The sequence below is a fragment of the Heterodontus francisci genome, chromosome 5, assembly GCF_036365525.1.
Source record: "Heterodontus francisci isolate sHetFra1 chromosome 5, sHetFra1.hap1, whole genome shotgun sequence".
NCBI lineage: Eukaryota > Metazoa > Chordata > Chondrichthyes > Heterodontiformes > Heterodontidae > Heterodontus > Heterodontus francisci.
Window position 1 is genome coordinate 32,223,177 of NC_090375.1, and position 23,754 is coordinate 32,246,930.

The window sequence follows — 23,754 nt, forward strand, 5'->3', positions numbered from 1 at the left end:
TGGTCAGCATCTGAGCATGAACCAGACCCCCTCTCGCCTAACACCATTTCTGCTACTAATGGAAGGGATTCAGGCCGTTGTATACTGTACGGGGGAGTTCTCGCGAGAAAAGGAATGCCCACCTAATTATACAATGCCTGGAATCATTTCTATTTGCAATAGGGCCAGCATATCTGGGGCAAACAAAGCTGGGAAAGTGTGTGTGACATGCATTATAGGCATGCACCGAAGAGTTTGCCCTGTTTGAATGCCAGTCACCATGGAGCCTACCCCTACCATGATAATAACCACAGCACTGAAAAATTAGCCATGGTAGGTGAGCCATCTCCTTCGTGGGTGGAGGTCCAGCAGAAATGTGTGCTGATCAGAGGTGTCTCTGTCTCTGAGGGGGAGCATGAAAATAAGGAAATATAGGCCAAGGATGATATCTTGAGACACTTCAGAGTTGTCTTTGCAAGGGTGAAAAGAGAAGCCATTTCTAGAGATCAAGCAGGAGCAGAGCAATGTGAGGAAAGTCCCACTCTCATGCAGATAAAGAGGAGAAATTCTGGGGCAGAATTGAGTGACCAAGTTTGTTGAATTCCAGGGAGCGGTTGATGAGGACAAGATGGTCACGATCACAGAAGAAGTCACTGCTGACTTTGACCAAGACAGGCTTGTTTCTGCGTACAGGGCAGAAATTGGATTGAAGATTTTATAAAGCTGATTTTTGGGAGCAACAAGTGCAGGACTGGGTGGCATCAATCATGGAATGTTCTAGTAATACTGCACTTGGAAATCTACAGACAGTTACATGTAAATCCTGATATCTATCTTTTTTGTCTTTCATAAATGAAATCAGAGCTGCAGAAGATCTGTTGATGCGGGTGCAGAAGGAGTTTCAGAAACCTCATAAGGAGCTGGAGGACTTAAAAAGCCGGATTGTACATATGTTAGTGCAACACGGCAGCAAGTTGCGTGAAGCCCAGAACCTAGTGAACGAAGCACGCACAAACACCAATGAAACAAGCAGGCTTCTCCACAGTATCTCAAGCAACCTGGGAGAGCTCAAGGTAAAAGAAAATACACAACACGTGCTTTACTCCATCAGAAATGAGCCCTACAGAGACTATAATTCCGACTGATTTTGGTCACTGGAATCCAACTGGAGCAGAGCACACTAAAGGCATTTAATTGTGCTTTTTTTCTTTTATAAATGAGTAGCACAGAAAATCACTAAAGTATAGATGTACATTACACCACAGTGGTAAATCAGTGTGGGGAGATGGTGACGTAGCGGTAATGTCACTGAATTCGTAATCCAGAGACCCAGGCTAATGCCCTGGAGACACGGGTTCAAATCCCACCATGGCAGCTGGTGGAATTTAAATCCACTTAATTAATACAACCTGAAAGCTAGTCTCAGTAATGGTGCCATGAAACTCTCGATTGTCATTAAAAACCCATCTGGCTCACTAATGAGCTTGAGGGAAGGAAATCTGCCGTCCTTGTCTGGTAACATAGATAACATAGAGTCATACAGAACTGAAACAGTCCCTTCGGCCCACTGAGTCTGTGCTGACCAACAACCACCCATTTATACTAATCCTACATTAATCCCATATTCCCTACCACATCCCCACCATTCTCCTATCTACACTAGGGGCAATTTACAATGGCCAGTTTACCTATCAACCTGCAAGTCTTTGGCTGTGGGAGGAATCCGGAGCACCTGGCAGAAACCCACGCAAACTCCACACAGACAGTACCCAGAACTGAACCCGGGTTGCTGGAGCCGTGAGGCTGCGGTGCTAACCACTGAGCCACTGTGCCACCCCTAGTGTGGCCTACATGTGACTCCAAACTCTCAGAAATGTGGATGACTCTTAACTGCCCTCTGAAATGGCCCAGCTGCTGCCCACATCCCATGAAAGAATAAAAAATATGATGACTGGTTACCTTGAATTTGATAAACTACCATCACCTTTACAAACTGTTCCAAGGCAAGGGAGAGATTAGTTAATAATTTCCCATAGTTGGGTTCTCAGTTGGCCAATGAATTGGTTATCGTCACATATTAAGTGAATAGATTTGTGTCCCAATTAGTGAGTGTGTGCCGATAATGTTCTGCAAATGAGATTATTCACAAAATTATAATTTGCACATAAATTAGAGGTAACCCTGTGACATGGGTCAAAGTTAGTTAGCAGGTAGGACTCAGAGAGTAAGGATAATGGGGATTAAAAAGAGAAAATGTTGGAAATATTCAGGAGGTCTGGCAACATCTGTGGGGAGAGCAACAGCATTAGAAATGTAATAGGTTTTAAGTAGATTAAATGGGGGAGGGTGACAAAGAACAAAAAGGAAGATCTGTGATAGGGCGGAAGATGGGAGACATTAAATGACAAAAGAGCTGGTGTGGCGGAGCCAAATAGAAAGTACTCTGATTGACAGGATGTATTAAGTGGGTTCCCCAGGGAGCTGTACTGGGGCGTCAATGGAGCACTGTATATGTCAATGATTGATGAAGGAGTGGAGAGTTGTATATTCAAGTTTTCAGGTGATACTAAGTTGGAAGGTACAGTATGTTGTGTAATTGGGAGCAGGAAGTTACAAAGTGATTGAGTAAACCTGCGGCAGATGGAGATAAGTGAGGTCTTCCATTTATCAACCTTGAAAGATAACTCAGAACACTTTCTTATGGTGAGAGAATAGGATCTCTGAAGGAGCCAAAGGAATATTGCGTGCAATTCTGGTCGCCACACTACCAGAAGGACGTGGAGGCTTTGGAGAGGGTACAGAGGAGGTTTACCAGGATGTTGCCTGGTCTGGAGGGCATTAGCTATGAGGAGAGGTTGGAAAAACTCGGATTGTTTTCACTGGAAAGACGGAGGTGGAGGGGCGACATGATAGAGGTTTACAAAGTTATGAGCGGCATGGACAGAGTGGATAGTCAGAAGCTTTTTCCCAGGGTGGAAGAGTCAGTTACCAGGGGACATAGGTTTAAGGTGCAAGGGGCAAAGTTTAGAGGGGATGTGCGAGACACGTTTTTTACACAGAGGGTGGTGACTGCCTGGAACTTGCTGCCAGGGGATGTGGTGGAAGCAGATACGATAGCGACGTTTAAGAGACATCTTGACAAATACATGAATAGGAAGGGAATAGAGGGATATGGGCCCCGGAAGTGCAGAAGGTGTTAGTTTAGGCAGGCATCAAGATCGGCGCAGGCTTGGAGGGCCGAATGGCCTGTTCCTGTGCTGTACTGTTCTTTGTTCTTTGTTCTTTGAATTTGGGTGGCCAGGGACACAACTCACTCAAAGATTCTGCACATGTACAAAATGCAGAGGAAGTTATGCTTCAGATGGTCAGACCCCATTTGGAGTTCTGCATTCAGTTTCGTCAGCACATCCCAGTAGCCTTGGAAACGGTGCAGTGCAGATTCACAAGAAAGATACCAGGGCTTAAAGGGTTAAATTGTGAGGCCAGATTGAATATACTTGGCTTGTATTCCCTTGTGTTTAAAAAGGTTGAGGTGTGTTCTGATTAGGGAATTTAAGATGATAAAAGAATTTGGTGGGGTAGATATGGAGAAGCTATTTCCGCTGCTGGGGGAATCCAGAACAAGGAGGTACTATCTTAGTTCTAAGTTCAAAGGATAAATGTCTGCAAGCTTTGTCTCTTGGAGCAGGAAAACAAATTGAAATAAATAGGCATGGAGATTAACATTCCTGATTCACAGTCATTTCTGAGAATGAAGTCTTGGAAAACTTACTCCAATATCCCCATAAAAAAATGCAAATTTACTTTGCAAATAGCAGTGTTCTCAGAGTCATTATGTCACAGCAGAGGCCATTTGGCCCATCGAGACCATGCTGGATTTCTTCATTCAGATTTTAAAAAGCACCTATAATTTTTTGTTGAAATAGACCACTGTTAGTCGCAATGTTTTGTCCAGATTGGTAACTGATATCAAACACAATTGTGCACAGGAAAAACAGCAGGCAATCAGGAAAATCAGTGGACTGACTGTAAGCCTGATCCAAGATGGAAGAGAGATGGTGGACCATGCAGCAAATATGACAGAAGACATTGTGAACAACGCAGCTGTAAGTTTCATTGCAACTGCCTACTTTTGTTTTTATGCCCATACTACCCACTGTGCTGAGGAAGCAGATTGATGACTTGCTCCTAAGCTTCTACCAATGCTACTGTGTACCAAGTCACCAGGTGATGAGTAAGCGCAGTGTACGGAGAGCCCTCTAACCTGGAGATCAGGAGCAGTTCTGCAACCTATGACTTCATGATGACATTAAGTTATGCCAACATTGTAAATACCATAAAGCTAATGATACAACTTGGGCAGAATGTGAATTCCACATTATAGAATCACAGAATTGTTACAGCGCAGAGGGAGGCCATTCAGCCCATCGTGTCCACACTGGCTCTCCGAATGAGCAATTCACCTAGTAACATTCCCCCCGCCTTCTCCCCATAACTCTGCATGTTCTTCCTTTTCAGATAACAATCTAATTCCCTTTTGAAAGCCTCAATTGAACCTGCCTCCACCACACTCTCAGGCAGCGCATTTCAGACTTTAAGCACTCGCTGTGTAAAAAAGTTTTCTTCATGTCGCTTTTGATTCTTTTGTCAAATACTTTAGATCTGTGGCCTCTCGTTTTCAATTCTTTCACTAGTGGGAACAGTTTCTCCCTATCCACTTTGTCCAGACACCTCATTATTTTGAAAACCTCTATCAAATCTCCTCTCAGCCTTCTCTTCTCCAAGGAAAACAGTCCCAACTTCTCCAATCTATCTTCATAACTGAAGTTCCTCATCCCTGGAACCACTCTCGTGAATTCTTTCTGTGCTCTCTCCAGTGCCTTCACATCTTTCCTAGAAAGGCGCTTAGAACTGGATGCAATACTCCAGCTGAGATCGAGCTAGTGTTCTATACAAGTTCAACATAACCACCTTGCTCTTGTACTCTATGCCCTTATTAATAAAGGCTGGACACTGTATGCTTTATTAACTGCTCTCTCAACCTATCCTGCCACCTTCAATGAATTATGCACAATACTCCCCAGGTTCCTCTGCTCCTGTACCCCCTTTAGAGTTGTACCCTTTATGTTATATTGTCACTCCATGTTCTTCCGACCAAAATGGATCACTTCATATTTCTCCACATTGAATTTTATCTGCTACTTGTCTGCAGTTGTATGTTTGATTAGTTTAGCTAAGGGGCAGGCAATGGTGCAGTGGTAATATCGCTAGACTAGTAATCCAGAGCCCAGGCTAATGCTCTGGGGACATGGCTTTGAATCCCACTATGGCAGATAGTGAAATTTGAATTCAATTAATAAATATGGAATTTTTAAAAACTGGACTAATGGTGACCATGAAACCATTGCCAATTGTTGTAAAAACCCATCTGGTTCACTAATGTCCTTTAAGGAAGGAAATCTGCTGTCCTTACCTGGTCTGGCCTACATGTGACTCCAGATCCACAGCAATGTAGTGACTCTTTAAAAAAAAATGCCCTGTGAAATGGCTCAGCAAGACACTCAGTTCAAGAGCAGTTAGGGATGGACAATAAATGCTGGCCTTGCCAGCGACGCCCACATCCCACAAATTAAAAAAAAAAGCTAGGGGAGATTACTGAGTCTTCGGTAGGTTTTAACAATAACTAGTTTATTACATATTAAAGAACTATATACAGCTTTACAGAGGTATATCTGAAGCCATGCTTTTTTTCTTCTCTTCAAGTCTATCTCTCATGTCATCTCTTACATCATCACAGTGGGAGGTCTCACTCAAACTGTCCCAGACAAAAACTCTTTAAAAGCCTTATACTACATCCGACCATTCCACCAACTTGTCTATGCCCTTTTGAAAATATACATGATCCTTCTGACGGTTCACAATTGTTCTGAGTTTTGCATCATCTGAAAATTTTGAAATTGTGTCCTGTACACCAAGGTCTAGGTCATTAATATATATCAGGAAGAGCAATGGTCCCAACACTGACTGCTGTGGAACTCCACTGCAAACCTTCCTCCAGCCCAAAAAACATCCATTAATCACTACTCTTTCCTTCCTGTCACTCAGCCAATTTCGTATCCGTGTTGCGACTGTCCCTTTTATTCCATAAGCTATAACTTTGCTCACTAATCTGTTGTGTGGTACTTTATCAAATGCCTTTTGGAAGTCCATGATCCATCTCAGCCTCTCCTGGAGTCCCCAGCATCACAGATGACAGTTTTCAGCCAACTCAATTCACTCTATGCGATATCAAGAAATGTATGAAGGTACATCAACAGCATTGCCCTCATCAAACCTCCTCTCTATTACCTCTTCGAAAAACTCCAGCAAACATGATTTTCCCTTAACAAAACTGTGCTGGCATTCTTTAATGAACCGGCACTTGTCCATGTGACTATTAATTTGGTCCTCAATTACTGTTTTGAGAGTTTCCCACCACCAAAGTTGAACTGACTGGTCTGTAGTTGCTGGGCTTATTTTTACATCCTTTTTGAACAAATGTGTATCATTTGCAATTTTCCAGCCCTCTGGCACCACCCCTGAGTTTAAAGAAGACTGGAAAATTATGGCCAGTGCCTCCAGAATTTCCACTCTCACTTCCTTCATAATTTCCAGTCTCACTTCCCTCAGTATCCTTGGATGCATCTCATCTGGCCCAGGTGCTTATCAACATTTATTTTTATTCTTTCACTGTATGTGGGCGTCGCTGGCTAGGCCAGCATTTATTGTCCATCCCTAATTGCCCTCGAGAAGGTGGAGGTGAGCCGTCTTCGTGAACCACTGCAATCCATGTGGTGTTGATACACACAGTGCTCTTAGGGAGGGAGTTTTGGATTTTGACCCAGCAACAGTAAAGGAGTGGCGATATAGTTCTGAGTCAGGATGGTGTGTGACTTGGAGGGGAACTTGCAGGTGGTGGTGTTCGCATGCATCTGCTGCCCTTGTCCTTCTAGTTGGTAGAGGTCGTGGGTTTGGAAGGTGCTGTCGAAGGAGTCTTGGTGAGTTGCTGCGATGCATTTTGTAGATGGTACACACTGCTGCCACTGTGCGTCAGTGGGAAATGAATGTTGAAGGTAGTGAATGGGGTGCTGATCAAGCGGGCTGCTTTGTCCTATATGGTGTCGAGCTTCTTGACTGTTGTTGGAGCTGCACCCATCCAGGCAAGCAGAGAGTATTCCATCACACGCCGGACTTGTGCCTTGTAGATGGTGGACAGGGTTTGGGGAGTCAGGAGGTGAGTTACTTACCACAGAATTACCAGCCTCTGACCTGCTCTTGTAGCTGCAGTATTTATATGGCTGGTCCAGTCCAGTTTCTGGTCAATGGTAACACCAGGATGTTGATATTGGGGGATTCAGCAATGGTAATGCCATTGAATGTCATGGGGAGATGGTTAGATTCTCTCTTATCGGAGATGGTCATTGCCTGGCACTTGTATTGCATGAATGTTACTTGCCACTTATCAGCCCAAGCCTGGATATTGTGCAGGTTTTGCTGCATATGGACACGGACTGCTTTAGTATCTGAGGAATTACGAACAGTGCTGAACATTGTGCAATTATCAGCGAACTTCCCCACTTCTGACCTTTTGATGGAGGGAAGGTTGTTGATGAAGCAGCTGAAGATGGTTGGGCCTAGGACACTACCCTGCGGAACTCCTGCAGTGATGTCCTGGGACTGAGATGATTGACCTCCAACAACCACAACCATCTTTCTTTGTACTAGGTATGGACTCAGACCAGTGGAGAGTATTCTCCCTGATTCCCATTGACTCCAGTTTTGCTAGGGCTTCTTGATGCCACAATCGGTCAAATGCTGCCTTAGTGTCAAGGGCAGTCACTCTCACCTCACCTCTTAAGTTCAGCTCAGACCAAGACTGTAATGAAGTCAGGAGCTGAGTGGTCCTGTCAGAATCCAAACTGTGCATCTGTGAGCAGGTTATGGCTGAGTAGGTTCTGCTTGATAGCACTGTTGATGACACCTTCCATCACTTTACTGATGATCGAGAGTAGACTGATGACGCGGTAATTGGTTGGTTTGGATTTGTCTTGCTTTTTGTGTACACGACATACCTGGGCAATTTTCCACATTGTCGGGTGGATGCCAGTGTTGTAGCTGTACTGGAACAGCTTGGCTAGGGGTGCAGCCAGTTCTGGAGCACAGGTCTCCAGTACTATTGCCGGAATGCTGTCAGGTCTCATAACATTTGCAGTATCCAGTATCTCTAGGCACATACTCATTGTCTCTCGAGACAAGGAAACCAAAAGGAGGACATCAGATTGGGTTGAGCATGTTCAAGGGGCTAAATGGCCTATTCCTGTTCCTATGTACAAAGTCCTAACTCGGCTGTAATGGCCACATTTTGTATTGTCATGGATTTGTGTAGATCATAATGAACAAATTAACTGTTTTCCTCTGTCACTTTCTCCCTTCTTTCCAGAAGACTCGGGTTTGGTTCCTCAAATGCAGGCAGTCTTGGCTACCTTGCCCACGTGGCAATTCTTTATGTGAACCTGGCATGTGTGACCAAGTTAGTGAGTGTGAGTAGGGTATTCATCAGAGGGGAATCACAACTGACTGCAATTCCCATCCCATCCGATATCCATAACTGTGCACATTTCAGCAAGAGTCACAGAACAGCAATCTTCCCCCTCAGCTGAGAGCTTTAGGGCCACTATCATACCAGTTCAGATTAGTTAACTACATTGATTAGAGATCAACCTATGTGGTACTTCCTTGACCTGTGATACTAAGCTATTTGCAGTGAATTTATCCACAAAGCTGTCAGGGGAGCCAGCAGAGATGTGTTGTGAAATGTCATTGGATTGTGTTTTGTGCCATGCTCAGACCTGTGAAGAAACAATTTAGTGTACATCTTTGTGTATTTTCGATACTTGTCAAAATTGTTGCTCTGTATCTGCGTTTACAGTTTCTGGAGCAATACAGCGATCAGCTGGATTTATGGAATGCTAAGATGAGGATGCACATTGACAAGCTGGTAATGGAAATGACTCAAAAGAGTGTGCTTAGTCTTGTCTACAGGGCAGAAGACCATGCCGAGGAACTCAATAAGCTTGCTAATCTGCTAAACAGGTCAGTCTATGTAAATGTGTCCTCTGTAGTAACAGAACTCTAATTTGTGGCCAGTGTGACCACCTGTATGGTATTCTGTATTCATAGCTCATTGCATTGTTGTGTTGTCAGGAGAACAAGGTCAGACTGACTATGTGTGTGTCAGCTGTGACTTGGTTTGTAGAATTTTTGCCTCTAAGTCAGAGGGTTCTGGGTTCAAGTCCCACTCCAGGACTTGAGCACATAAATCAAGGTCAATATTCCATTGCAGTACTGAGGGCGTGCTGCACCGTCGGAGGTGCCATCTTTCTGATGAGATTTTAAACCGAGGCTAAGTCTGCCTCTCAGGTGGACATAAAAGATCCCAGGGCACTATTTCGAAGAAGATTTAGGGGAGTTATCCCCAGTGTCCTGGCCAATAATTATCCCTCAATCAACATCACAAAACAGATTATCTGGTCATTATGTTGCAGTTTGTGGGAGCTTGTTGTGTGCAATTTGGCGGCTGCATTTCCTATATTACAACAGTGACTACACTTCAAAAATATTTCATTGGCTGTACAGAGCTTTGGGACATCCTGTGGTCATGAGAGGTGCTATATAAATACAAGTCTTTTACATTTTGAAGTGTAATTTTGTTTCAGTAAAATTTTAAAGTACTGGGTTATGAAGCTTTTGCGGTCCTCAGAGCTCTGCTGTTAAAACAGTGCAAAGTCAAAATCTACAGCCATCATTGGATACCTTGGGTCTAACCAATTAAATCACAGAATTGGTAAAGTGCAGAAGGAGGCCATTCAGCTCATCGTGTCTGCACGAGCTCTCCAAATGAGCAATTCACCTAATACCATTCCCCTGCCTTCATCCTGTAACCATGTACATTCTTCCTTTTCAGATAGCAGTTTAATTCCCTTTTGAATGCCTCAATTGCAGTGAAAATGCAGTAGTTTGATTACATGCACCCAAATCTTTAGATCCCAAGGGGCATCCCTTTCTAAATTCTTGGAACAATATATATGTATATTCTTATCATTGAAACGGAAGGTGCTAAACAAGTATTCTTTCAGATTTTATACATCCATATAAGTGCATGCTGTTGTTCTGGTACATTGTTCGATATTTGTGTTTTCCCCTGATTTCAGGCAAATGTTTGCCAGCTTTGACTGAAATGCAGCTTCTAAGATGGACTACTGAATCAATTACCTTCCAGCTGCAGAATGCTCCAGTTTGCAAGGGCAGGGAAATCCGCAGGAACTGATTCTCATTCAGAGACAGATGTGTATGGTCCAGATTGCCTCATCCTTTTGGCTGAAGAGGAAAGGGCAAAGTCAAAAAAAGGAAGCATATTAACATGTAAAAAGGGAAATGTAAATTTTGGTAGTGATATTACAATAGCCTGCCTGTGTAATTCTGTGTGAATCACTGCAGTAAACTATTTCCTGTCATTAGTACCCTTTCAGCTGTAAGAAACGTGTCTCTGAATGCCACAGTGGCTGTCAATGCACACTCCACCATCAAAGCACTGGTTGAAGAAGCTGCAAGTATTGCATTGGAAGCTAGGAGCAAAGCTGATGTTGCATTAAAGTTGGTGAGTGCTTTCTTATTGGAAATATCTATGCCAAGGCTATGTCTCACTGCTCAAAACCAACACATTAAAAGTTGTCTCCTATTCGTAGTAAATTGATTATCTGCATTTTTATACTCGCATTTTAGTTTTGTTACAAAAAGCAGTGCCACTCATGGTTCAGTTGGTAGCACTATTGCTTCTTAGTCACAAGGTTGTGACAACAGAAAACATCATCGCATCAGCAGCACTGGAGAATGACAAGACAATCAAACTGTGGAGGAGTGACTGTTAGAGAGCATCATCTCCACTTTGAGAAGTGCACCCTGTTCCTGCCTGCCTAACGTGGGGACAGGCCCCTCGAACTCCTGATGTCTGAGATTGTGCAGACCTTGCCTGGACCGGTGACATGGGATTACAGACCCAGTGGGAGCATCGGAACAAATCCCACCCCAGGAACCTGATTATAAAAATCTAGGTGAACACTTTAGTGCAGTACTAAAGGAGGGCTGCACTGTCGGAGATGCTGTCTTTTGGATGACATGTTAAACTGAGCCCCTATCTGCCTGCTCAGGTGGATATAAAAGATCCCATGGCACCCTTTTGGAGAAGAGCAGCAGAGTTATCCGCAGTGTCCCGGACACTATTTATCCATCAATCAGCATCATCAACAAAAACAGATTATGTGATCATTATCACATTGCAGTTTGTGGGAGCTTGCTGTGCGCAAATTGTCTGCTCTGTTTCCTGCATTACAACAGTGACTACACTTCAAAAAGTACTTCATTGGTTGTAAAGAGCTTTGGAATGTCCTGAGGTTACGAAAGGCGCTATATAAATGTAAGCCTTTTTCTCTTTCCAATAATCTCTCATTCTCCAAATTCAGGCTGCTTTTGTTTCTTCCTAAAAAGAACATATTAAGTAATGCCTCCAGAAACTGACAGTGCCTCAGCTCTTTCTTTAATCCCTTTTCGCCCACATATAATTTCAATTATGATTAAAGTCTAGCATTGATAGCTGAGCTCTGTTCAGCGTTAGGTGTTTGCTGCACAGACTCAGCATTGCTGGAGATCCATTGGTGGCATCCATACCCACAGTCCAGCATGAAGCAGCAACATCAAGAGTAGAAAGCAAGTGGAAACAAGTACCTGGAGCCATTATTGCCTTGCGGTCAAGTTAAATTCATAGGCGCAGATATTTGTCTTCGCCAGATGGGTGGTAATCCAGCAGAGTGGATCACCTGCTCTTCATAAAACCTGCCGGAGTTTTACTCCTGCTTACTAGTTTTATCTGATCTGTTTGTGCCATAATGTGGGACACATCGGAAAACAATAGGGCAGCTATTGGAAGGATATTACACGCTCTATTAAAGTTGAGTGAGGAGAACATCATAATAAAGAGGAGTGGGAGAACGTTAGGCTGAAGAAGAGTGAAGAGAACATTAAACTGAGGAGGAGTGAGGAGAACATTAGACTGAAGAGGAATGAGAATGTTAAATTGAACAGGAGTGAAGGGGACATTAGACTGGAGATGAGTGAGGAGAGCATGAGACTGAAGGTGAGTGAGGAGAACATTATAATGAGGAGAACATTAAACTGAGGAGGAGTGAGGAGAGGAGGAGAGCATTATAATGAGGAGAACATTAAACTGAGGAGGAGTGAGGAGAACATTATAATGAGGAGAGCATTAGAGTGAAGATGAGTGAGGAGAGCATTAGACTGAAGATGAGTGAGGAGAACATTAGATTCAAGAGAACATTAAACTGAAGGTGAGTGAGGAGAACATTAGACTGAGGAGGAGTGAGGAGAACATTCGGGTGAAGTCAAGTGAGAGAACATTATAATGAGGAGAACATTAAACTGAGGAGGAGTGAGGAGAATATTAGTGTGAAGATGAGTGAGGAGAACATTATAATGAGGAGCACATTAAACTGAGGAGGAGTGAGGAGAACATCATATTGAGGAGAACATTAAACTGAGGAGGAGTGAGGAGAACATTAGAATGAGAACATTAAACTGAGGAGGAGTGAGGAGAACATTAGACTGAGGAGAAGTGAGGAGAACATTGTATTTAGGAGCACATTAAACTGTGGAGGAGTGAGGAGAACATTATATTGAGGTGCACATTAAACTGAGGAGGAGTGAGGAGAACATTATATTGAGGAGAACATTAAACTGAGGAGGAGTGAGGAGAACATTAAACTGAGGAGGAGTGGGGAGAACATTAAACTGAGGAGGAGTGGGGAGAACATTAAACTGAGGAGGAGTGAGGAGAACATTAGACTGAGGAGAGGTGAGGAGAACATTGTATTTAAGAGCACATTAAACTGTGGAGGAGTGAGGAGAACATTAGACTGAGGAGAGGTGAGGAGAACATTATATTGAGGAGCACATTAAACTGAGGAGGAGTGAGGAGAACATTATATTGAGGAGAACATTAAACTGAGGAGGAGTGAGGAGAACATTATATTGAGGAGAACATTAAACTGAGGAGGACTGAGGAAAACATTATATTGAGGAGCACATTAAACTGAGGAGGTGTGAGGAGAACATTAAACTGAGGAGGTGTGAGGAGAACATTAGACTGAGGAGAAGTGAGGAGATCATTAAACTGAGGAGGTGTGAGGAGAACATTAGACTGAGGAAAATTGAGGAGAACATTATATTGAGGAGCACATTAAACTGAGGAGGAGTGAGGAGAACATTATATTGAGGAGAACATTAAACTGAGGAGGACTGAGGAGAACATTATATTGAGGAGCACATTAAACTGGGGAGGAGTGAGGAGAACATTAAACTGAGGAGGTGTGAGGAGAACATTAAACTGAAGATGAGTGAGGAGAACATTAGACTGAAGATGAGTGAGAAGAACATTAGCCTGAAGAGGAGTGAGGAGAACATTAGACTGAGGAGGAGTGAGGAGAACATTAAACTGAGGAGGATTGAGGAGAACATTATATTGAGGAGAACATTAAACTGAGAAGGAGTGAGGAGCACATTAAACTGAGGAGGAGTGAGGAGAACAGTAAACTGAGGAGGTGTGAGGAGAACATTAGACTGATGAGAAGTGAGGAGATCATTAAACTGAAGATGAGTGAGCAGAACATTAGACTGAAGATGAGTGAGGAGAACATTATAATGAGGAGAACATTAAACTGAAGATGAGTGAGGAGAACATTATAATGAGGAGAACATTAAACTGAAGATGAGTGAGGAGAACATTAGACTGAAGATGAGTGAGGAGAACATTATAATGAGGAGAACATTAAACTGAAGATGAGTGAGGAGAACATTATAATGAGGAGAACATTAAACTGAAGATGAGTGAGGAGAACATTATAATGAGGAGAACATTAAACTGAAGATGAGTGAGGAGAACATTAGACTGAAGATGAGTGAGGAGAACATTATAATGAGGAGAACATTAAACTGAAGATGAGTGAGGAGAACATTAGACTGAAGATGAGTGAGGATAACATTAGAGTGAATGTGAGTGAGGAGAACATCAGATTGAAGAGAACATTAAACTGAAGATGAGTTGGGAGAACATTATAATGAGGAGAACATTAAACTGAAGATGAGTGAGGAGAACATTAGACTGAAGATGAGTGGGGAGAACATTATAATGAGGAGAACATTAAACTGAAGATGAGTGAGGAGAACATTATAATGAGGAGAACATTAAACTGAAGATGAGTGAGGAGAACATTATAATGAGGAGAACATTAAACTGAAGATGAGTGAGGAGAACATTAGACTGAAGAGGAGTGAGGAGAACATTATAATGAGGAGAACATTAAACTGAAGATGAGTGAGGAGAACATTAGACTGAAGAGGAGTGAGGAGAACATTATAATGAGGAGAACATTAAACTGAAGATGAGTGAGGAGAACATTAGACTGAAGAGGAGTGAGGAGAACATTATAATGAGGAGAACATTAAACTGAAGATGAGTGAGGAGAACATTAGACTGAAGATGAGTGGGGAGAACATTATAATGAGGAGAACATTAAACTGAAGATGAGTGAGGAGAACATTAGACTGAAGAGGAGTGAGGAGAACATTATAATGAGGAGAACATTAAACTGAAGATGAGTGAGGATAACATTAGACTGAAGATGAGTGGGGAGAACATTATAATGAGGAGAACATTAAACTGAAGATGAGTGAGGAGAACATTAGACTGAAGAGGAGTGAGGAGAACATTATAATGAGGAGAACATTAAACTGAAGATGAGTGAGGATAACATTAGATTGAAGAGAACATTAAACTGAAGATGAGTGAGGATAACATTAGAGTGAAGGTGAGTGAGGAGAACATTAGATTGAAGAGAACATTAGACTGAAGAGGAGTGAGGAGAACATTATAATGAGGAGAACATTAAACTGAAGGTGAGTGAGGAGAACATTAGACTGAGGAGGAGTGAGGAGAACATTCGGGTGAAGATGAGTGAGAGAACATTATAATGAGGAGAACATTAAACTGAGGAGGACTGAGGAGAACATTAGACTGAGGAGGAGTGAGGAGAACATTAGAATGAGGAGAAGTGAGGAGAACATTAAACTGAGGAGGAGTGAAGAGGACATTAGACTGAGGAGGAGTGAGGAGAACATTAAACTGAGGAGGATTGAGGAGAACATTATATTGAGGAGAACATTAAACTGAGGAGAAGTGAGGAGAACATTAAACTGAGGAGGACTGAGGAGAGCATTAGACTGAGGAGGAGTGAGGAGAACATTAAACTGAGGAGGACTGACGAGAACATTAGACTGAGGAGGAGTGAGGAGAACATTAAACTGAGGAGGAGTGAAGAGAACATTAGACTGAGGAGGAGTGAGGAGAACATTAAACTGAGGAGGATTGAGGAGAACATTATATTGAGGAGAACATTAAACTGAGGAGAAGTGAGGAGAACATTAAACTGAGGAGGACTGAGGAGAGCATTAGACTGAGGAGGAGTGAGGAGAACATTAAACTGAGGAGGACTGAGGAGAACATTAGACTGAGGAGGAAAGAGGAGTGCATTAGACTGAGGAGGAGTGAGGAGAACATTAAACTGAGGAGGACTGAGGAGAACATTAGACTGAGGAGGAGTGAGGAGTGCATTAGACTGAGGAGGAGTGAGGAGAACATTAAACTGAGGAGGACTGAGGAGAACATTAAACTGAGGAGGAGTGGGGAGAACATTAAACTGAGGAGGACTGAGGAGAACATTAAACTGAGGAGGAGTGGGGAGAACATTAAACTGAGGAGGAGTGAGGAGAACATTAAACTGAGGAGGACTGAGGAGAACATTAGACTGAGGAGAAGTGAGAACATTAGACTGAGGAGGACTGAGGAGAACATTAGACTGAGGAGGAGTGAGGAGAACATTAAACTGAGGAGTGAGGAGAAAATTAAACTGAGGAGGAGTGAGGAGAACATTAGACTGAGGAGATCATTAAACTGGGGAGGTGTGAGGAGAACATTAGACTGAGGAGGAGTGAGGAGAACATTAAACTGAGGAGGAGTGAGGAGAACATTAAACTGAGGAGGAGTGAGAAGAACATTAAACTGAGGAGGAGTGAGGAGAACATTAGACTGAGGAGAAGTGAGCAGATCATTAAACTGAGGAGGTCTGAGGAGAACATTAGACTAAGGAGGAGTGAGGAGAACATTACAATGAGGAGAACATTAGACAGAGGAGAAGTGAGGAGAACATTAAACTGAGGAAGAGTGATGAGAACATTAAACTGAGGAGGAGTGAGGAGCACATTAAACTGAGGAGGAGTGAGGAGAACATTAGACTGAGTAGAAGTGAGGAGAACATTAGACTGAGTAGAAGTGAGGAGATCATTAAACTGAGGAGGAGTGAGGAGAACATTAAACTGAGGAGGATTGTGGAGAACATTATATTGAGGAGAACATTAAACTGAGGAGGAGTGGGGAGAACATTAAACTGAGTAGGAGTGAGGAGAACATTAAACTGAGGAGGAGTGAGGAGAACATTATATTGAGGAGAACATTAAACTGAGGAGGAGTGAGGAGAACATTATATTGAGGAGAACATTAAACTGAGGAGGAGTGGGGAGAACATTAAACTGAGGAGGAGTGAGGAGAACATTATATTGAGGAGAACATTAAACTGAGGAGGAGTGAGGAGAACATTATATTGAGGAGAACATTAAGCTGAGAAGGAGTGAGGAGAACATTAAACTGAGGAGGACTGAGGAGAACATTAGACTGAGGAGAAGTGAGAACATTAGACTGAGGAGGACTGAGGAGAACATTAGACTGAGGAGGAGTGAGGAGAACATTAAACTGAGGAGTGAGGAGAAAATTAAACTGAGGAGGAGTGAGGAGAACATTAGACTGAGGAGATCATTAAACTGGGGAGGTGTGAGGAGAACATTAGACTGAGGAGGAGTGAGGAGAACATTATAATGAGGAGAACATTAGACTGAGGAGAAGTGAGGAGAACATTAAACTGAGGAGGAGTGAGGAGAACATTAAACTGAGGAGGATTGAGGAGAACATTATATTGAGGAGAACATTAAACTGAGGAGGAGTGAGGAGCACATTAAACTGAGGAGGAGTGAGGAGAACATTAAACTGAGGAGGAGTGAGGAGAACATTAGACTGAGGAGGAGTGAGGAGCACATTAAACTGAGGAGGAGTGAGGAGAACATTAAACTGAGGAGGACTGAGGAGCACATTAAACTGAGGAGGAGTGAGGAGAACATTAAACTGAGGAGGAGTGAGGAGCACATTAAACTGAGGAGGAGTGAGGAGAACATTAAACTGAGGAGGTCTGAGGAGAACATTAGACTAAGGAGGAGTGAGGAGAACATTACAATGAGGAGAACATTAGACAGAGGAGAAGTGAGGAGAACATTAAACTGAGGAAGAGTGATGAGAACATTAAACTGAGGAGGAGTGAGGAGCACATTAAACTGAGGAGGAGTGAGGAGAACATTAGACTGAGTAGAAGTGAGGAGAACATTAGACTGAGTAGAAGTGAGGAGATCATTAAACTGAGGAGGAGTGAGGAGAACATTAAACTGAGGAGGATTGTGGAGAACATTATATTGAGGAGAACATTAAACTGAGGAGGAGTGGGGAGAACATTAAACTGAGGAGGAGTGAGGAGAACATTAAACTGAGAAGGAGTGAGGAGAACATTATATTGAGGAGAACATTAAACTGAGGAGGAGTGGGGAGAACATTAAACTGAGGAGGAGTGAGGAGAACATTAAACTGAGGAGGAGTGAGGAGAACATTATATTGAGGAGAACATTAAACTGAGGAGGAGTGAGGAGAACATTATATTGAGGAGAACATTAAGCTGAGAAGGAGTGAGGAGAACATTAAACTGAGGAGGATTGTGGAGAACAGTATATTGAGGAGAACATTAATCTGAGAAGGAGTGGGGAGAACATTAAACTGAGGAGGAGTGGGGAGAACATTAAACTGAGGAGGAGTGGGGAGAACATTAAACTGAGGAGGAGTGAGGAGAACATTAAACTGAGGAGGAGTGAGGAGAACGTTAAACTGAGGAGGAGTGAGGAGAACATTATATTGAGGAGAACATTAAACTGAGGAGGAGTGAGGAGAACATTATATTGAGGAGAACATTAAACTGAGGAGGAGTGAGAAGAACATTATATTGAGGAGAACATTAAACTGAGGAGGAGTGGGGAGAACATTAAACTGAGGAGGAGTGAGGAGAACATTAAACTGAGGAGGAGTGAGGAGAACATTATATTGAGGAGAACATTAAACTGAGGAGGAGTGAGAAGAACATTATATTGAGGAGAACATTAAACTGAGGAGGAGTGAGAAGAACATTAGAGTAAAGATGAGTGAGGAGAACATTATAATGAGGAGAACATTAGACTGAGGAGGAGTGAGGAGAACATTAAACTGAGGAGGAGTGAGGAGCACATTATATTGAGGAGAACATTAAGCTGTGGAGGAGTGAGGAGAACATTAAACTGAGGAGGAGTGAGGAGCACATTATATTGAGGAGAACATTAAACTGAGGAGGAGAACATTAAACTGAGCAGGAGTGAGGAGAACATTATATTGAGGAGAACATGAGTCTGAGGAGGAGTGAGGAGCACATTGTATTGAGGAGAACATTAAACTGAGCAGGAGTGAGGAGAACATTTGACTGAGGAGAAGTGAGAAGAACATTGTATTGAGGAGCACATTAAGCTGTGGAGGAGTGAGGAGAACATTAAACTGAGGAGGAGTGAGGAGCACATTATATTGAGGAGAACATTAAACTGAGGAAGAGAACATTAAACTGAGCAGGAGTTAGGAGAACATTATATTGAGGAGAACATGAGTCTGAGGAGGAGTGAGGAGTACATTATATTGAGGGGAACATTAAACTGAGGAGGAGTGAGGAGAACATTTGACTGAGGAGGAGAACATTAAACTGAGCAGGAGTGAGGAGAACATTATATTGAGGAGAACATTAGTCTGAGGAGGAGCGAGGAGCACATTATATTGAGGAGAACATTAAACTGAGCAGGAGTGAGGAGAACATTAAACTGAGCAGGAGTGAGGAGAACATTATATTGAGGGGAACATTAGACTGAGGAGGAGTGAGGAGAACATTAGACTGAGGAGGAGTGAGGAAAACATTAAACTGAGGAGGAGTGAAGAGAACCTTCAGCTGAGGAGGAGTGAGGAGAACATTATATTGAGGCGAACATTAAACTGAGGAGGAGTGAGGAGAACATTAGAGTAAAGATGAGTGAGGAGAACATTATAATGAGGAGAACATTAGACTGAGGAGGAGTGAGGAGAACATCAAACTGAGGAGGAGTGAGGAGCACATTATATTGAGGAGAACATTAAGCTGTGGAGGAGTGAGGAGAACATTAAACTGAGGAGGAGTGAGGAGCACATTATATTGAGGAGAACATTAAACTGAGGAGGAGAACATTAAACTGAGCAGGAGTGAGGAGAACATTATATTGAGGAGAACATTAGACTGAGGAGGAGTGAGGAGCACATTATATTGAGGAGAACATTAAACTGAGGAGGAGAACATTAAACTGAGCAGGAGTGAGCAGAACATTATATTGAGGAGAACATTAGACTGAGGAGGAGTGAGGAGAACATTATATTGAGGAGAACATTAGACTGAGGAGGAGTGAGGAGCACATTATATTGAGGAGAACATTAAACTGAGGAGGAGAACATTAAACTGAGCAGGAGTGAGGAGAACATTATATTGAGGAGAACATTAAACTGAGCAGGAGTGAGGAGAACATTAAACTGAGCAGGAGTGAGGAGAACATTATATTGAGGGGAACATTAAACTGAGGAGGAGTGAGGAGAACATTAGACTGAGGAGGAGTGAGGAGAACATTAAACTGAGGAGGAGTGAGGAGAACCTTAAGCTGAGGAGGAGTGAGGAGAACATTATATTGAGGAGAACATTAAACTGAGGAGGAGTGAGAAGAACATTATATTGAGGAGAACATTAAACTGAGGAGGAGTGAGAAGAACATTAGAGTAAAGATGAGTGAGGAGAACATTATAATGAGGAGAACATTAGACTGAGGAGGAGTGAGGAGAACATTAAACTGAGGAGGAGTGAGGAGCACATTATATTGAGGAGAACATTAAGCTGTGGAGGAGTGAGGAGAACATTAAACTGAGGAGGAGTGAGGAGCACATTATATTGAGGAGAACATTAAACTGAGGAGGAGAACATTAAACTGAGCAGGAGTGAGGAGAACATTATATTGAGGAGACCATTAGACTGAGGAGGAGTGAGGAGCACATTATATTGAGGAGAACATTAAACTGAGGAGGAGAACATTAAACTGAGCAGGAGTGAGGAGAACATTATATTGAGGAGAACATTGGACTGAGGAGGAGTGAGGAGAACATTATATTGAGGAGAACATTAGACTGAGGAGGAGTGAGGAGCACATTATATTGAGGAGAACATTAAACTGAGGAGGAGAACATTAAACTGAGCAGGAGTGAGGAGAACATTATATTGAGGAAAACATTAAACTGAGCAGGAGTGAGGAGAACATTAAACTGAGCAGGAGTGAGGAGAACATTATATTGAGGAGAACATTAAACTGAGGAGGAGTGAGGAGAACCTTAAGCTGAGGAGGAGTGAGGAGAACATTATATTGAGGAGAACATTAAACTGAGGAGGAGTGAGAAGAACATTATATTGAGGAGAACATTAAACTGAGGAGAAGTGAGAAGAACATTATATTGAGGAGAACATTAAACTGAGGAGGAGTGAGAAGAACATTAGAGTAAAGATGAGTGAGGAGAACATTATAATGAGGAGAACATTAGACGGAGGAGGAGTGAGGAGAACATTAAACTGAGGAGGAGTGAGGAGCACATTATATTGAGGAGAACATTAAACTGAGCAGGAGTGAGGAGAACATTAAACTGAGCAGGAGTGAGGAGAACATTATATTGAGGGGAACATTAAACTGAGCAGGAGTGAGGAGAACATTATATTGAGGGGAACATTAAACTGAGGAGGAGTGAGGAGAACGTTAAACTGAGGAGGAGTGAGGAGAACCTTAAGCTGAGGAGGAGTGAGGAGAACATTATATTGAGGAGAACATTAAACTGAGGAGGAGTGAGAAGAACATTATATTGAGGAGAACATTAAACTGAGGAGGAGTGAGAAGAACATTAGAGTAAAGATGAGTGAGGAGAACATTATAATGAGGAGAACATTAGACTGAGGAGGAGTGAGGAGAACATTAAACTGAGGAGGAGTGAGGAGCACATTATATTGAGGAGAACATTAAGCTGTGGAGGAGTGAGGAGAACATTAAACTGAGGAGGAGTGAGGAGCACATTATATTGAGGAGAACATTAAACTGAGGAGGAGAACATCAAACTGAGCAGGAGTGAGGAGAACGTTATATTGAGGAGACCATTAGACTGAGGAGGAGTGAGGAGCACATTATATTGAGGAGAACATTAAACTGAGGAGGAGAACATTAAACTGAGCAGGAGTGAGGAGAACATTATATTGAGGAGAACATTAGACTGAGGAGGAGTGAGGAGAACATTATATTGAGGAGAACATTAGACTGAGGAGGAGTGAGGAGCACATTATATTGAGGAGAACATTAAACTGAGGAGGAGAACATTAAACTGAGCAGGAGTGAGGAGAACATTATATTGAGGAGAACATTAAACTGAGCAGGAGTGAGGAGAACATTATATTGAGGGGAACATTAAACTGAGGAGGAGTGAGGAGAACATTAAACTGAGGAGGAGTGAGGAGAACCTTAAGCTGAGGAGGAGTGAGGAGAACATTATATTGAGGAGAACATTAAACTGAGGAGGAGTGAGAAGAACATTATATTGAGGAGAACATTAAACTGAGGAGAAGTGAGAAGAACATTATATTGAGGAGAACATTAAACTGAGGAGGAGTGAGAAGAACATTATATTGAGGAGAACATTAAACTGAGGAGGAGTGAGAAGAACATTAGAGTAAAGATGAGTGAGGAGAACATTATAATGAGGAGAACATTAGACTGAGGAGGAGTGAGGAGAACATTATATTGAGGAGAACATTAAACTGAGGAGGAGTGAGAAGAACATTATGTTGAGGAGAACATTAAACTGAGGAGGAGTGAGAAGAACATTAGAGTAAAGATGAGTGAGGAGAACATTATAATGAGGAGAACATTAGACTGAGGAGGAGTGAGGAGCACATTATATTGAGGAGAACATTAAACTGTGGAGGAGTGAGGAGAACCTTATATTGAGGAGAACATTAAACTGAGGAGGAGTGAGAAGAACATTAGACTGAGGAGAAGTGAGAAGAACATTATATTGAGGAGAACATTAAACTGAGGAGGAGTGAGAAGAACATTATATTGAGGAGAACATTAAACTGAGGAGGAGTGAGAAGAACATTATATTGAGGAGAACATTAAACTGAGGAGGAGTGAGAAGAACATTATATTGAGGAGAACATTAGACTGAGGAGGAGTGAGGAGCACATTATATTGAGGAGAACATTAAACTGTGGAGGAGTGAGGAGAACATTATATTGAGGAGAACATTAAACTGAGGAGGAGTGAGAAGAACATTAGAGTAAAGATGAGTGAGGAGAACATTATAATGAGGAGAACATTAGACTGAGGAGGAGTGAGGAGCACATTATATTGAGGAGAACATTAAACTGTGGAGGAGTGAGGAGAACCTTATATTGAGGAGAACATTAAACTGAGGAGGAGTGAGAAGAACATTAGACTGAGGAGAAGTGAGAAGAACATTATATTGAGGAGAACATTAAACTGAGGAGGAGTGAGAAGAACATTATATTGAGGAGAACATTAAACTGAGGAGGAGTGAGAAGAACATTATATTGAGGAGAACATTAAACTGAGGAGGAGTGAGAAGAACATTATATTGAGGAGAACATTAGACTGAGGAGGAGTGAGGAGCACATTATATTGAGGAGAACATTAAACTGTGGAGGAGTGAGGAGAACATTATATTGAGGAGAACATTAAACTGAGGAGGAGTGAGAAGAACATTAGACTGAGGAGAAGTGAGAAGAACATTGTATTGAGGAGAACATTAAACTGAGGAGGAGTGAGGAGAACATTATATTGAGAACATTAAACTGAGGAGGAGTGAGAAGAACATTATATTGAGGAGAACATTAAACTGAGGAGGAGTGAGAAGAACATTGTAGTAAAGATGAGTGAGGAGAACATTATAATGAGGAGAACATTAGACTGAGGAGGAGTGAGGAGCACATTATATTGAGGAGAACATTAAACTGTGGAGGAGTGAGAAGAACATTGGAGTAAAGATGAGTGAGGAGAACATTATAATGAGGAGAACATTAGACTGAGGAGGAGTGAGGAGAACATTATATTGAGGAGAACATTAAACTGAGGAGGAGTGAGAAGAACATTATATTGAGGAGAACATTAAACTGAGGAGGAGTGAGAAGAACATTATATTGAGGAGTGAGAAGAACATTGGAGTAAAGATGAGTGAGGAGAACATTATAATGAGGAGAACATTAGACTGAGGAGGAGTGAGGAGAACATTAAACTGAGGAGGAGTGAGGAGAACATTAAACTGAG

General features: G+C 42.3%; 1 protein-coding gene across 3 annotated transcripts in view; it reads left to right on the forward strand.

Moving 5' to 3' along the window:
• lama1 (laminin, alpha 1) overlaps window positions 1–23,754 on the forward strand; it is a 386,693-nt gene that overhangs the window by 289,984 nt on the left and 72,955 nt on the right. For all 3 annotated transcript variants that reach the window (XM_068031281.1, XM_068031282.1, XM_068031283.1), the window contains exons 37-40: window positions 842–1,052; window positions 3,969–4,085; window positions 8,948–9,111; window positions 10,537–10,675. In XM_068031281.1, the coding sequence (XP_067887382.1) occupies window positions 842–1,052; window positions 3,969–4,085; window positions 8,948–9,111; window positions 10,537–10,675 (631 nt within the window). The remainder of the gene's footprint in view (window positions 1–841; window positions 1,053–3,968; window positions 4,086–8,947; window positions 9,112–10,536; window positions 10,676–23,754) is intronic.